Source organism: Sinocyclocheilus rhinocerous, unplaced genomic scaffold (assembly GCF_001515625.1).
Source record: "Sinocyclocheilus rhinocerous isolate Xijiao unplaced genomic scaffold, SAMN03320098_v1.1 scaffold469, whole genome shotgun sequence".
Taxonomy (NCBI): domain Eukaryota; kingdom Metazoa; phylum Chordata; class Actinopteri; order Cypriniformes; family Cyprinidae; genus Sinocyclocheilus; species Sinocyclocheilus rhinocerous.
Genome location: NW_015636034.1, coordinates 146,036 through 159,994, shown reverse-complemented (window position 1 = coordinate 159,994; position 13,959 = coordinate 146,036). Strand labels below are relative to the sequence as shown.

General features: G+C 35.8%; 1 protein-coding gene across 1 annotated transcript in view; it reads right to left on the bottom strand.

The window, feature by feature from the left end:
* lrpprc (leucine-rich pentatricopeptide repeat containing) overlaps window positions 1-13,959 on the bottom strand; it is a 73,448-nt gene that overhangs the window by 35,918 nt on the left and 23,571 nt on the right. The window contains exons 23-24 of the mRNA XM_016562086.1: window positions 6,395-6,519; window positions 5,437-5,543 (exon numbers count right to left, since the gene is read on the bottom strand). Coding sequence (XP_016417572.1) covers window positions 5,437-5,543; window positions 6,395-6,519 — 232 coding nt within the window. The remainder of the gene's footprint in view (window positions 1-5,436; window positions 5,544-6,394; window positions 6,520-13,959) is intronic.

Here is a 13,959-nt window from a genome sequence, read left to right as displayed (position 1 = left end):
TGTCGAGATCACGAGAAAATTAAGTCGTTATAACGAGAAAACAAGAAGAAAAAAAATAATAATGCATGGCCGCTTAGAACTTCCGTAATAAACTTATAGCAAAAAATTTTTTTTTTTAAATAAATAAATAAATAAAATAAACTGTCAGATACAGTTCAGAAAGTCAAGACTTCTGGCAAATATTTGAGACACTTAAAACTATTTTTCATGCTTGCTTAATTTTGTTAATGTTGGATAGTTTAAAAAACATTTAATCGTTCTCACCAAGAAAAGAAAAACAAAAAACTTTGTGTTTGTGAGTCTAATGCTTCACAAAAAAGGAAACCAAAGTGTTCCATTTTCATGACCTTCACAAAGTTACAGTAAACAAAAACTCCCCATTCATTCAGACCTTTGAGCAAAAACCCCCATCATCATGCTGAAGATGCCATCATTCTCTCAAACACAGGTCACACACTCTGAAACACTCACACACAATGTGACAACCATTTTAATTACACCAAAACCTTAACCAGCATTTCACTTAATTACCACCATTATTAATAATCTGACAATTATAGACAGCACAATCACCTCACCAGCACTCCATCACTGCACTTAAAGTTTCTATTAGAGAGTGGAGTAGAGCTCTGTGTCTGCTAATGCTACTTAGATATCAGTGTTTTTAATTATCCAGCTCTGGATGGAAGAGAGGATGTGTGGAAAAAGCTCCAGGGAACGAGTGGGGCTTTTGACCTGTCAAGCACAAGGATGCTCGATGAGCTACCATTAAAAGCCAACTTTTAGAGAGTTTATAGTGGGGGGGGGGTTCAGAGGTATAAAACTATTGCAACTACCAGGTGTAGAAAGATACGACAGAGCTTTGTTTTCAATGACTAATAGCAACTCTAATCAAATACACCTCGCAATCAAGCCAATCAAGAGTTCAGGATAATATAGTTCAAATGGCTTACAATATTTTACTCAAACAGAACAGAACAGAACTGATTTTAAAATGGACACAATGAGCAAATATTGTGTACAACTACAGATCAACTGAAATTCAATCCATTTCCAGCAGTGCTTAATCATTTTCTAGTAAAATACTGCAAGACGTGGCATAATAGCGGCCAATCAGAGAAAATACTTTGTTTAATATAGTTGTAATGAGGCTGGCATTCAGGAATAAAAACTAAGTTGCAGACAAGCAATGAGGTACAAGTCATCTCATCACCGCTGCTTAAAAAAATGCATGGAAGAGATGCCAAGCCATGATGGTTATGAATTGATGTCAATGCCAAAATGACCAAATACCAGTGTTGTTATTGTAAACTAAAATGATTAATTATTGTTTTTGATAACTGACGTCTATATAAACTTTAGAAAAAAAAACTGTCAGATACACCTTTGGCAAATACTTGAGACACTTAAACCTATTTTTCATGCTAGCTTAACTTTTTCATGTTGGATAACGGTTTAAAAAACAAACAAAAAAACAAACAAACATCTAATCGTTCTCACCAGAAAAAAAAACATGCTTCATAAAAATAAAAAAAGGGAAACCAAAGTGTACCATATCCATGGCCTTCACAAAGTTACAGTAAACAAAAACTCCCCATTCATTCAGACCTTTGAGCAAAAACCCCCATCATCATGCTGAAGATGCCATCATTCTCTCAAACACAGGTCACACACTCTGAAACACTCACACACAATGTGACAACCATTTTAATTACACCAAAACCTTAACCAGCATTTCACTTAATTACCACCATTATTAATAATCTGACAATTATAGACAGCACAATCACCTGACCAGCACTCCATCACTGCACTTAAAGTTTCTATTAGAGAGTGGAGTAGAGCTCTGTGTCTGCTAATGCTACTTAGATATCAGTGTTTTTAATTATCCAGCTCTGGATGGAAGAGAGGATGTGTGGAAACGCTCCAGGGAACGAGTGGGGCTTTTGACCTGTCAAGCACAAGGATGCTCGACGAGCCACCATTAAACACCAACTTTTAGAGAGTTTATAGTGGAGGGAATTCAGAGGTATAAAACTATTGTAACTACCAGGTGTAGAAAGATACGACAGAGCTTTGTTTTCAATGACTAATAGCAACTCTAATCAAATACACCTCGCAATCAAGCCAATCAAGAGTTCAGGATAATATAGTTCAAATGGCTTACAATATTTTACTCAAACAGAACAGAACAGAACTGATTTTAAAATGGACACAATGAGCAAATATTGTGTACAACTACAGATCAACTGAAATTCAATCCATTTCCAGCAGTGCTTAATCATTTTCTAGTAAAATACTGCAAGACGTGGCATAATAGCGGCCAATCAGAGAAAATACTTTGTTTAATATAGTTGTAATGAGGCTGGCATTCAGGAATAAAAACTAAGTTGCAGACAAGCAATGAGGTACAAGTCATCTCATCACCGCTGCTTAAAAAAATGCATGGAAGAGATGCCAAGCCATGATGGTTATGAATTGATGTCAATGCCAAAATGACCAAATACCAGTGTTGTTATTGTAAACTAAAATGATTAATTATTGTTTTTGATAACTGAAATAAAACTGCAAAAATATATACAAATATAAAATAAAAAACTTTAATGAAAATGAGAAATGTTGCCTTAGTAACTTGAAGAAATAAATTTGTTGAGATGCAATAAATGTTAATTGAAATAAAAATAAAGCTATATAAAAATAAACATAAACCCAAAAATGAATAAAATAACAAAAGCACATAAAACTAAAATTAAAATGAGAACCGAAAATATAAAAATACAGCTAATTCAAAATATTGATAAAAAACTATAGTAGTACTGAACATAATAATAATAATAATAATACCAAAATAGCACTTCCAAATAGCAGCTAATGTGTCACCTGGACAATACAATGGTTTATTAATACTATAAATCAGTAAATTTAACAACATGAATAAAAGTGTTACCCATAATGAAAGTGACCTTTCTTTGAATGTGTGTATTGGTTTAAAACAATGGCTACCTAACAGACATCTAAACTGCACTGTGTATTAGTCATGCATCATGAATGATTTTAAACTCATATGACACTGGAGGTTGTCCGAAGATGGTATAAGATCAGTAGTAGATTGGTAAGTTTTAGAAAAAGAGGGATTTTAACTTGCACTCCAAATTAACCTCTCAAAACAATGAAAGTCAAAGCTGCTTGAGATCGCGGTATCCTGAGGTGACCATTGATAGCTTATCGGCTAAAGTACTGTCAAAGAGGAATTTCTATGATCTGGTGTATATATGAAAAATGGAGCCAAATGGCATGCTCTAGATCTGCGGACACTGGTTGGTTAAAAGCCCCTGACTGATGGATCTGTAATATCCAAGCTTAGGCTTATTTTTCCATCCATACTGACAACGATACAACAGAATTAGCAGAGATGAGGGTTTGTAGAGGACAGATGCAGAGAGACAAGAAAAAAAGAGAATGCTGCAGAAGGTTGGAAAAATAAAACTGCACAGAAAGGTGAAACAACCTCAGACAAAGACTACGCATGATAAACCGGCAAGAAGTGGCTTGACTGGCGCTGACATTTCGCTGTACTCCCACATGGCAGCACTGAGGGAGTTGAGTGGTGTCGTATTAGAGCAGTTGGCTAATTGAACATCTAAATGGCTTTGTCAGAGCTGTTTCGCAGTGGAAGTGTAGACTCGTGAGATGCTATCTTCTGAAAGAACAAGACGGAACACAGCCTAAAGATATCCCCGAAAGACCCATTCTGGACGAAGCGCTCAAAACATGCCAAGCGTCTCAAAATCAGTTACTTCCCGGACAGAGCGCTCGCTAAAGGTCCTGATGAGTGAACAGAGACATGCATGTGTAGACGTCTTTTATTGTCTGGAGAGACTGAGCATCGGAAATCCATCTGAAATGTGTCTGAAAACGTCACAGTCCTGAGACAGGATGAGAAGTTCTGCTGCCGGTGCTACTTTAAGCAGATGCTATTCTCATTCAATAAAGATGACCCTCTGGCCCGAGGACAGTGTGAGAGCGCTATAACTTGTACATGGATTTCGCATTTCAAAATGATTTCTTTTTTAACCTGTTAGCTAGGTAAAAAGCTGTCTGGAATAGTTTTGATTGCAAGAATTACTTGTGATAGTCTTGGTAACATCAGAAAGAACTGGTTGAAAACTGCAAAGCAATTAGTATTGCTTCTGCCTTACATTACATAATATTCCAGCTAGTATTGCAAAATTTGTCAGTAAATAAAATGTATTTATTTAAAAACATTTAGTGAAAACATGCATATGTATATACTTACAGCCAAAAACACTTTAGGCATCGTAGATTTTTACAACTTAAAAACAAACTATAACCATAATAAAAATTAAGATGCCAAATATTATTTTTTTGATTTCATATTTGGTAGTCCAGCTAAGTAAACTATTCTATAAATACCTGTAACTATCATTCCTATAGCCAAGACGATATTCCCATTTCTCTATTAATATATTTTTTCCTGAAAACATATGTATATGTGTGAAAAATATATAAATTACACATTTAAAAATAAACAAAACTTAAAATATGTTAAAGGGGTCATATGACGCGATTTCATGTTTTCCTTTGTCTTTGGAGTATTACAAGCTGTTCGCGCATATATAAGATCCGTAAAGTCACACAGATTAAAGTCTCAAACCCAAAGAGACATTCTTTCTAAAAGTTAAGACTCATCCACACCTGAGCTTTGTAAAAATCAATGCGTTTCAGAAAGGCGGGGCAGAGAAGAGCAACAATAATGTATGGTATGTGTAAAAATGTTTTTTTGAACCTTAAACCTCAAACAAATTGAATTACACCGAATACACAAAATAACATTCCTTTTAGCAACGTCATATGACCCCTTTAATAATAGGCATGCTAGCAAGCAACTACTTAATAGTGAGAATTGGTCCCTATACTAAAGTTTTACCACTTAAACTACACATTTAAAAATATAAATGCAAAATTATAAACTAAATAAATCAATTCAATACATGAAAAAAAATAGAAAATTAATATGAACCAGGCACTCAGTTCTTACTTTGTTGTTAACTTTTGTCATAATTTTCTGTTTCAAATGAAAATGTCTTTATCAAGCCAAAGCCTTGTAATGACATTTAATAATAATAGCAATTGACTGAGTGCATTGATTCAATATAGTGACAAACAATATCACAATACTTCAATTTTCCCAGTAAGCTTTGTTTAAAAAACGAGTGGTCTTTGTAGTCTTTGTTTTCTCCTTCACACTCGCACACACTCTCTCATCCTTTGAAAAATCATTGTACCTATTGTCTTGCTTGAATGGCATTAGTGTGGCTTTGGAGCCAATCTAATTTAAAAGTGGAAATATCAGTGTGGCAGTAATTAAAGCGGTTAAATAGCTGTGAGGTTTGAACACAATAACAGCAGTCCCACCTCGATGATTTTGCGTGCCTCCTTGTAGCGGCCCGTTTGCAGGAACGCAAAGTAAAGGTCGTAGAGCATCATCATCTCGCCTCGCTCCTGACTCAAAAACTCCATGACTGTGAAATGAAAGAGAGAGACGAAACAGTCACATTTGTGTACTCTGTGTACATGGTCTCTATTCTATACACCTAGGATGACCTGAGGGGGAGTAATTTATGGGCTAATTTTCATTTTTGGGTGAACTAACCCTTTAAGCAGAGTAAATGTCTTCAAAAAAGTGCTTTCAGCAGCCCGGCATTTCATTAATAACAAGTTTATATGAAAAATAGAAGCTATATGAATGTCTGGCGATATTTTTGAAAACATTATTTTTAGATTTAATCTCTGGTTCATATAGCCACCAATAATCTCTTTACTTTACAGTATTGTTTAAATGCTATCAGATTTAACAGATGCCTTGTGAAAATTGCCTTCATTGTCACTTAATGGCAAACAGATCTGGACTCTTTGCTTGCCACTTCAGAACGGTCCAGAAAAGCCACAGCAACACAAAGAGAGTGAACTCCTGCAGGTATATGTACGTTTACGTCTATCAATGGGTTTGCTGTGGCACATTCAGAGTGCTGGGTCATTGGGGCCGTAAAGTGGCCCTCCATCGTAGAGGTCTCACTGCCTTAACACTTCAAATCCACTCACCCCCAACACACAGCGCACTTAACCCCTCCACTAACCCTGACAAAGACAGAGACTATTGAAACCACCATCATCTAGGTTGTCCAACCTGCCCTTTAGTGGGTGGCACTCTTGAAAACACCGAACACACACTTTCTACATATGACCATCTCAACAGACAGCAAACCAGAACACACACACACACACACGCAGACAAGTAGACAAACTACTTGTGACTAACAAGTGACACAGAAATTTAATTAATGTGCTGTGTGTGTGGGTGGGTGTTACACACCTTTCTGTAACAGCTCGGCATCTCCTTTTTCCACCAGGCCACAGATGAGGTCGTGGATTTTGGGCATCTGGTTGTATTGTTTTTGGACCTCCACAGTGGCATCGAATGCACCCGCATAGTTCTCACTGTAGAAAAACATGACATATTACACCAAAACAGCACTACACATTGTGCCAGTATCAAGTCTTCATGTTGTGATTATTGCTGAAGCTTTTATAGGGGTATTATCATCACGGTACTGTGTTTTATTACAAAACAGGCTGAAATTTTGAAACTGTTGTTGTTCTTAACAAGTTTAAATTACTTTTTAAAACACCAAACTACCCTTTAAAGGAAGTAACTTTAAAAAGAACCATGAACATTTTAAAATCTATATAAACATTTGAATAAATACACAAATAATAATTAAAAAAAACATCAAATAAAAATAATAATAAAAAGAAATATAATTAATGGCAAGATTTAGTTCATTTTTTCCACAATAAACATTTAAGAAAGTAAATAATCTAAAACATTAAATGAAAATGTTACATACTGTACACATTAAAAAATATATAGTTAAATGGTCAATATGATTTTAAAAAGTACAAATATTTAAAAGAAACTGCATTGGTCCTTAAACCGCATAAACACATTTCATTACACCAAATACACAAAATAATGTTCTTTTTAACAACATCATATGACCCCTTTATATTAAAGATCACAAAGTAAATAAAAAAACATTTAAATATAAAAATAAAATAAATCTAAATAAACATTGAAAAATAATCTTGAAAAAAAAAAAAAAAATTAAATGGTCATTATGTCTGAAGCACAAATATTTAAAAGAAACCGCACTGGTCACAAACTACTTTGTAGTTTTTAACGTCAAGTTGTAAGTACTTTTTTAAACAATAAAATAACTTTTTAATAAAAAAACAACCATGCATAATTAAGAAACTATAGAACACTTAAATAAATATACAAATAAAAAATGCATTAAATAGTATATACACATTTCTAAATAAACATTTCATGGCCATGTGCAACAAAGGTCTTTAGCTTCTTGCAACTTCCTGTGACTCCCGCCTTCCTCTACGGCCCCCAGTGCCCTCACCCCCAACCGGGCCGCTTGGCAGAATATGGCAACAAAATTAGATCTGCTCTCTCCCCTCTCTCACATCTTCTTCCCCGTCTTCCTCCCTCTCTCTACCCCTTTCTAACAAAGAGCTCAGTGCCGGGGCTGACAGAGGCCTGACAGAGGAATAAAGCAAAGGAATAGACGAGAAAAACACCACTCCAATCACTCTATTGTGACTGCAGTGGCAGCCATCGAGTGATTGGATAATTACCACGCCAATCACACAGAGGTCAAAGCAGATAGGGCCCCGGCAGGAGGGGCGGGTGTGGAGGGAAAGTGAACCTGTGGGGTTTTAACAGGTGTAATTTCAGTAGTGTTTTCCAGCTCTTAGGCAATCGCACTTAATTGGAATGAAGAGCGACAATATTATTCATCAAGCGGGAGTCAAGAGCCAATTCGAACACACGCTGGATGATGGCGCAATGCACTTGAGCAAGAGTGAGAGAGAATTTGGATGGTCTCATTTGATTAAGGCCCACATAAAAAAAAGCAAAGGGAGCGAGACTGATAGAGAAACAGAGCCATCCAACAGTCAACTCTATAATTTCACATTTGTTTTGCAATTTTTGTCACAAATTACTGATTGTGAATCACAGGCCTTTTAGTTACGGCATTTCTTATTCAATAAACATAGGCTCCTAAAAATAACACTTAAAAATGTATGTATTACACTGTATGAGAAAACAAACCAAGTGACATCTGAAAAAAATTTTTACTAGAGAATTTCTCAGAACTGGTTTTAATAAAAACTGACAATATATCTACTGTTTTACAATCTGCCTTTCTGTCAAATGTTTTGCTTCTAAAGTGTGTTTGTGGTTTAAAAATAAATGACCCGTTTCATATTTTGTTATAAAATATAAAGACAATCATAAAGTGTTGCATTTTGGTGACACTGAATATTTAGGGATAATGTTTGTCCTAATGGCAAAATAAATACGGACGCAAAGCTGGTGTCTTTTTCCATACAGATTAGCTAACTGTACATTATCTTATGTATTTATCCAATCTTTCAAATAAACAAAAATACATCAAATACAAAAATTTTAGATATAATTACTTCAAGTAAGAAAAAAGACACCATGGCAAGAAATTAGAAAGATGTGAAGTAATTCTGTTACTTTGAAAAACAGTTGATGATATAGTACAGTTTTGCAGTTATTATAACAAATAGAGTTGACCACAGAAAAAGTTTAATCTATGCCTAATTGATTAATTATTATTTAAGAGTAGTTCATTAAATAAAAAAAATTAAATAAATGAAAAAAAAAAAAACTTATTTAAAATATTCACTTAAAAAAAAAAGTAAACATTTCCAGCATTTGACTGTAAATGCTTTGCACTCCAGAGAAAATTTGATATATGTATTATATAAATTACAATTTAAAGAACTGTTTTCTATTTTAATACATTTCAAAATTTATTCGTGTGATAGCAAAGTTGAATTTTCAGTAGGCAATACTCCAGTCTTCAGCGTCACATGATCCTTCAGAAATCAATTTGCTGCTCAAAAAACATTTTTTTTTTATTATCAAAGTTGAAAATATTTTAGTGTAAACCAGGATTCAAAGGAATTTTTTGGTTTTACTGTAACATTTGATCTATTTAATGCATCCTTGCTGAGAAAAGTATTAATTTATTTATTTATTCTCGCTGACTCCAAACATTTGAATTGTAATAAGGTCAGTAAACTCTAGAAAAACAAAAAGAAGGAAATATTTGCCCTAATCTTCAACTGACATTGGAATATTCTCAGATTATTACAAAAGCAGCCAGCATTGAAAACAAACCCTAAACTCAACAGAACTTTTGAAGTGTTGTGTTTACTGACAAGGCCTGATGGAAGCAGAAATTCTTTGAACTTAATGTATTCAGAACGCCACGTGAATACGATGTGACACAGATGTTACGTTTCCCAGCCCCCCAAAGCATAAGCAGCATAAAACCAGAAGACTTCTTCACAATTCCCATCAATATGAGATGAGTCGTCCACAACGGCAATTACCCCACCCCCTCCTTCAAAACCCAACCCCCCTTCTCCACCCTCGCCTAACTAAGCCCCCCAAAAAAGAATTAACCATGTTGAAGGCTTCATAATTTCCCCGGATACAATTTAGCTGTCAGTGGCGCTCAGGCTTACTGCAACATGTTCCTCTTAATGTCACTAACTTTGCATGTCAAGCACTTTCCAGCCAATTAAGTTGAAGGAGAATTAAAAAAAGCGAATGCGAGTGCTTTGCGCGAGGAACCTGAAGGATTAGACAAGAAAGCTAATTTCATCCACCCCTCTTCTGAACCTCCTCTTCTTGTGACACTCTCCCCTGACTCCCATCTCTTTTGTTACCGAGATTGGCACCCATGTTATCACCCTTTCCACTTTTAAAGAGAACGACTGCTTTTTTTAATGTCTTTCTTCCTTTACATTGAAGTGTGTGTGTGTATGTTGGTAGTTAGAGAGGGTTAATGCTCAATGATTTGACTAAGAATCGAATACATCTATCAAACACAAAACTACAGAACAGAATGATTTTTAAATGTAAACAGTCCCGATTTAAACTTTCCAGAAACTGTCATTCCTTACTATACATGCACATGACTCAGTTTAAAACAAACATCTGACAGACTTCGACATCCCCTCCCTCTTTTTTAGAGTTCCTGTCTCTCAAAAAATCCCTTCCACAAAAAAGTTCTGGCAATTCCCTTTGTTAGGCTCATTAGAGACTGAGGATACGGATCGGGAGCGGCGGCTGCTGTTGTCGTGGAGACGGGCTGACGGCTGTCAGAGTTAATCCCATAGAGAAGTGTTCATTAAGTCATTACCGTTGACATGCTGACGAGACACTGACACACACCGCTTTGTACTCTTTAGCGCAGCCCAGACCAAAGAGGAGACAGAGACGAGTGGAGAGAGAGATGGATGAGGGCAGAACGGAGAGAACGCTGGATTAAATAAAAGAGCCGTCGATAGCAGGGGTGCCAAACACATTTTAGGTCGAAGGCTGGATTGGACAAACATCACCTTATGTGGGTTGATTTTTTGGTCTATCGATGGGTGTGTGTATGTATAACAAATGTGCATCACAAGTTCTGATTCAACTTCATCATGCTGCTTTGAGTAAAACCAAAGGAATTTAGTAGTAATATCATTTACCAATATCTTTTCTAAATACAAAATTACTGGGAAAAAAAAAAATACTAACTAAATTTAGTTAGTTTAATAAGTAGTCTTAAACAACAACAGAGTTTATATTACAACACAGAAAAATTGATAACTAAAAAAAATAAATTACTTGGATTAAAATTTTGCTTCCCAGTCAAACTCCAACAGTGCTAAATACTGTAAGTATGACTGTATTACTGTATATCTAATGTTTATCTGCCAAGAGTTATTATAAATATAATGAATACAATCTAGTAATGTTACTGTTAAAAGTAAAAGTTCACACTAAAACTATTTTTCAGTAATAAATCTGAAATAAAATTAAATATAAATATCAGAAAACAATTTAAAAAATAAATAAAATTAGAAATGTTGCCTTGCCTAACTGAACTAAATAAGTTTAAGTCAACTAAAATTAAAATGGAAATAAATGTATTAAACTTGAATAGAAATATTTTTAAACAAATAAAATAAATAAATGACAAAAGCACAAAAAATTACTAAAACTAAAATGAAAACTGACAATAATAATAAAAAAGCAATTAAAAAATAATTAAGAATAAATAAAATGCATGTTAACTGTATATTTTAGCTAATTTCACTTTCACTAATTTCGCTTTCAGCTACCAATGGACACAGAGTTGACACAATTCACCATGTTTACATCCATTCTGTAGAATTCAATCACTTCCCGCTTCACAAGCATGAATGAAATTTTTCCTAAAAATCAGCTTCAAACATACAAAATTAAATAACTGTAAAAAAAAAATTAAAAAAAAAGATTTTATCTGGGTCTGGCCCAAGTCATCATCCTTTCTGTCTTTGACCAATATTTTGGTCAGTATATAAAGATACTCAAGATACACTGACTATCTTTTATTTAAATATGACTCCAGTATATCATAGACAAATCAGACAGGTACTACAGAGTTCCTAGCGGAGGCTGTATCCAAGCAGGCCTGGCTGCTGTGAGCTCTGAGACGGCTCTCCCCCGCTGGAATGTGTGGCTGCCAGTCACTGTGTGTGTGTGTGATGTAAACGTTCACAGTTTATCAGAGTCTCTGCTGAGAGTCGCTCTGATCTCTCCGTATCTGCTCCTTAATGAACTTGAGCTAAATTGGAAACCTTATCGCGCACAAGGCAGCAATTAAAGCGTGCACGTGCCAGTGTGGTTGTGGCACTCGAGTGACAGAAAAACAAACAGTCTCGGTGGGGCACCCAGGAAACCTGTATGTGTATGTGTGTGTTGACTCTAGCGCTATCAGTGAAGGTGTAGTGCCAACCTCAATATCCCACAGCGGGGAGGGGGAAAGGCACTTACGCAGTGCACCGCATGGCCCAGGCAAATCCAGTAATTAGCACAGGGTGCATAATTAACATGCAAATTAGTTGATCTGCTTAAAAGCCGCTCTTACAAATAGACCTGCACGGATGGGGGGGTGGGAAAGAGAGGCCGAACTTGTGGAAGTTAATTCCTTTTCCCACCATGCTGCATTTTGCTATAAGATAATGACAGATTATATGAAATGAACAGTGAAACGACAAGCTTAGGGAGGAGTGGAGCTCTGCCCTTTACAACCGGACATTGTTATTAATGTTTGTTTTCAGATTATATTCATGTTGTTTCCAAACTCACTACTTGTTGGGGTCAACCATAATTTTTTATTTTTTTGGCTGAGATCCTTTTATAATGCTAGTCAAGGTTTCTTGCACCAAAAATTTGTAATTAAGTTCTGTCATGACAACTCTCGGAAGATTTTAGCATGGTAATGGATGTGACAATGTTAATGTATTTGGTCTTGGCGGAATAGATCTGCTATGCTGCTGAATTGCTGCTGCTTTTGTAGATTATTGCTGCTGCTGCAAAGCAAGTACAGAAACTTGCTACTGCCAATACATACGCTGATACAGTGCTGTGAGTATGCTGCTGCTGCACAAAATGAAAACAAAGTAACCCATAGCAGATCTATACAGGTGGAGCTGGGGAGGTGGAGGGTTTCAGAGTAACTCTGAAAGCACACTGCGAAATGCTCTAGTGGATGCTAACCAGCCATTTAAATGTAGAGCAGTAAAGCTCATTGGCTGCATATGCAACATGAACCAGTCAGCTTGTGCCAAGTAGTTTGACGCTGTAAATATCATCAGTTTGCAATAAGGACCCATCAGCCTGCGCCAGCTGACTCTGATTCCCTGACATTTTTCAAGCAACAGCTGAAAACTCACCTCTTTCGTCACTATCTGACTTCATCCTAAAAAAATATTTTTCTCTTTTCTTTCATCTTTCTCTGTCTAGCTTGTACTTATTTGAACAATGCTTGAAACTTGCTATGATGAGCACTTCCTGTTTCTATTTGCCTCTTTAAGATGAATCGCTTGATGTATTCCCCAACTGTAAGTCGCTTTGGACAAAAGCGTCTGCTAAATGAATAAATGTAAAAGTAAAGTTGTAAAAAATGTAATTGTAAAGTAAATGTAAAGTAGTGTAGCAGCATTTTTCCGATAACAGATGCTTTGTTAAGTCTGCATTACATTGTGACAGGTTTACAAAACAATCTGCACTTGAATGCTCTGCACAAACTGTTAAGGTTCAGCTTAACCTTTCCAATAGATTCAAAATCTGCATATAACTTTTAGCTTACCGAGTCAGTTTTGAGCTGGTGGAACTTATAAAACATTCATTACTTAAAGAGCAGGTCATATGGGTTTTTGAAAAATATCTCTTTTGCAGTTTATAACGTAGCTATCCTTAAATGAAAACAATCTGCAAAGTTGTTAATCAAAAAAGTGCATGATAAATAAAGATATTGTCTCTCAAAAGAGAGAGTCGATTCTGAATCACCTTAACGAGCCGTCATATTTTCGAATCATTTGCCTGTTACCGGTATACGTCACTGGGTAAAACATTTGCATAATCCCCACCTGCCCGCGAGTCTGACCTTCCCACAAACACTTCCGCTAGTTAGTGTGTTTACATCATGTTGAGAAGACGCTGTGTTCAAGGATACCACAGAAATACAATTCGAACCTTTTGTTGTGTGCTCGTCATTTTACCAAGGACTGCTTCTCTAATCTTGGCTTTTATCTTTGTTGGCTTCTAATCTTCTTAATTTGGACTAACAAGCGCTCCGAATTACAACCTGTAAGTACGATTGATACGTTATGTGTACATTTTCAATTGAGTGCTCAAAATATCAAGTTTTTGTGCTAATATGTGATGTACACTAGGGGTGGAATGGTTCGCGGAAAAAAATCGAACCGTACGGTTCTCCACACACGGTTCGG